This window comes from Populus euphratica, unplaced genomic scaffold (assembly GCF_000495115.2).
Source record: "Populus euphratica unplaced genomic scaffold, PopEup_1.0 scaffold3113.1, whole genome shotgun sequence".
Taxonomy (NCBI): domain Eukaryota; kingdom Viridiplantae; phylum Streptophyta; class Magnoliopsida; order Malpighiales; family Salicaceae; genus Populus; species Populus euphratica.
The window spans coordinates 6174-9021 of NW_011502929.1; the positions used below are offsets into that span (position 1 = coordinate 6174).

Here is a 2848-nt window from a genome sequence, read left to right on the forward strand (position 1 = left end):
AGGATTAGAACACACCTAAACCAACCCCAAACACCCCACCTCATTTAATGGGGAGTATAAATATAAGGAGGAGAGAGAAGGTGACCCTTGCTCTTCCCAAAGTTGTCTGTTGCAGTTGCATGTTGCTCTTTCCTTTCTCTTTCCCAACAGAAACAAAAACCAAACCAGTAGAGAGTGCCTTGTGTGTGTTCTACTGGAATTTGATGAAGGATTATGTGTTGAAATTGATGGTTTCAATGTGTGTGTTCTGTTGGAAATTATTAAAAGATTATATGTTGTAATTGATGGTTTCCAATGTTTGTGTTCAGCTGGGATTTGTTGAAGGATTATGTGCTGAAATTGATGTTTTCAATGTGTGTGTTTTGTTGGAACTTAGTGACAGTTTATATGATGGGGTTGTTGCAGCATGTGTGGTGTGTGTTCATGCCAAAATGAGTGTTCTCAGCAAAATTGTGATTCACTGCCGAAACTGTGTTGGCTGCAGCGAATTAGCATTCGCTACCAAAATTGAGTTGTCTGTAGCGAATTTGTGATTCGATGCCGAAACTAAGTCTTCTGTAGTGAATTAGCATTCGCTGCCGAATTGTGTGTTCTGCGGTGAAATTATGATTCGCTGCCGAAACTGTGTTGGCTACAGCGAATTAGCATTTGCTGCCAAAACTGAGTTGTCTACAGCGAATTTGGGATTTGGTGTCGAAACTAAGTCTTTTGCAGCGAATTAACATTTGCTGCGGAATTGTGTGTTCTGTAGCGAAATTGTGATTCGCTGTCGAAATTGTGTTGACTGCAACGAATTAGCATTCATTGCCGAAATTGAGTTGTCTGCAGCGAATTTGGGATTGGCTGCTGAAATTGAGTTTTCTGCAGCGAACTAGCATTTCGCTGCCGAATTGGGTGTTCTGCAGCAAAATTTATGATTCGCTACCGAAACTGTGTCGGCTGTAGCGAATTAGCATTTGCTGCCGAAACTGAGTTGTCTACAGCGAATTTGTGATTCGCTGTCGAATTGTGTGTTCTACAACAAAATTGTGATTCGCTGTCTAAACTATGTCAGCTGCAACGAATTAGCATTCGCTGCCAAAACTGAGTTATCTGCAGCGAATTTGTGATTCGCTGCCGACACTGAGTTTTCTGCAATGAATTAACATTCGCTGCCGAACTGTGTGTTCTGCAGCGAAATTGTGATTCGCTGCCGAATTGTGTGTTTTGCAGCGAAATTGTGATTCGCTGTCGAAACTATATCAGCTGCAGCGAATTAGCATTCGCTGCCAAAATTGAGTTATCTGCAACGAATTTGTGATTCGCTGCCGATATTGAGTTTTCTGCAATGAATTAACATTCGCTGTCGAATTGTGTGTTCTGCAGTGAAATTGTGATTTGCTATCAAAACTATGTTGGCTGCAGTGAATTAGCATTCGCTGTTGAAACTGAGTTGTCTGTAGCGAATTTGTGATTCGCTGCCGAAACTGAGCCTTCTGCAGCGAATTAGCATTCGTTGCCGAATTGTGTGTTGTGCAGCGAAATTGTGATTCGCTGTCGAAACTGAGTTGTCTACTACGAGTTAGCATTTGTTGCCAAAATTGTGGCGCCAGCAGCGAAACAGTTTTTGTTGCTGAATTGGCAGCCTGCAACGAACTAGTTTTCTATGCCGAAATGACCGCCTACAGTGAAACAGTTTTCGTTGTCGAATTGACCGCCTGCAGTGAAACAGTTTTCGCTGCCAAATTGGACAGCCTGTAGTGAACCAGTTCTCGCGTTGATTTCTACATTAAGCCTCCTAGGCAGAAATGACTTCAATGCTACTAACAATTTCATAGTATGATGGTGTAAAATGTGGAACACTTGAATGTGAATATATGAACTCTTGAAATAAGTGTGGTGACGAATGTGATTTAAAAATACAAATGCACTGATTTGTGGCCATTGATGTCTTAGGTGGTGCAGTCGGGATTAGACCATCGTCAAGACAAGAACAACCCACAGGTGGAGTAGGTAGGTGACTTTCGCCTTCCTTTTTCATACATTAAATAATGAGATACTTTATCATGAATGTTACCATATTGTGTTAGAATAGATATCAGATTGTCAAGTGTTTAAATGTTGACAAATGGTTGATTAGCTTTGGCTAATGGCATCCGAAGGGATGACCGGGACAAAGGACTGATTAGCCTCGGCTAATGGCATCCGAATGGATGATCGGGACAAATAAACAATTAGCTTCGGCTAATGGTATCTGAATGGATGACCAGGACAAGCGATTGATTAGCTTCGGTTAAAGGCATCTGATTGGATGACCGGGACAACGGTTGATTAACTTTGGTTGATGGCATCCGAAGTGGATGTCCGGGATGAGTGAACGGTTAATCTCAGTAAATGATGCCTTAAGAGGATAGTCGGGTTTAAGATTATGGTTGATTGCAAGAATTGGTGTATCTAAATGTACTACAAGTTGTTTATACAAGTACATGAAGAAACTATAAATATCATGCATCAAACATGGGATAATGTTAATGCTTCATTAAACTGCCAGACCGTTTAATTATCATTATTATTATTAAGTAATTGCATTCTCTTAAATGTTTTCCACTGCAACAGGGTCGTCACATCAATGAGATGCCTAGGAAACCCAATACACGAGCACCTATCTTTTGCAAGGAATCATGTAGTTGCATTCTAAATCATGATGTTTTTTGTATGAATCAATGAACTAAACATATAACTTTTATTGGCTCCTTTTGTTTAAATTCATAATGACTATTAGTAGGATAGGAATGCTAACTCATATCTATATATGTATAATTTTAATGTGAACTTCTAATCATGCAAACATAATATTATATGTTTATGT

General features: G+C 39.9%; 1 protein-coding gene across 2 annotated transcripts in view; it reads left to right on the forward strand.

Moving 5' to 3' along the window:
* The window catches only part of LOC105119564 (uncharacterized), a 5818-nt gene extending 3176 nt beyond the window's left edge, over positions 1-2642 (forward strand). The window contains exons 2-3 of one of the 2 annotated variants that reach the window (XM_011017712.1): positions 1936-1992; positions 2596-2642. In XM_011017712.1, the coding sequence (XP_011016014.1) occupies positions 1936-1992; positions 2596-2612 (74 nt within the window). In that variant the 3' untranslated portion in view covers positions 2613-2642. The remainder of the gene's footprint in view (positions 1-1935; positions 1993-2595) is intronic. The other variant, XM_011017713.1, reaches the window with a different exon arrangement.
* The last annotated feature ends 206 nt before the right edge of the window (positions 2643-2848 follow it).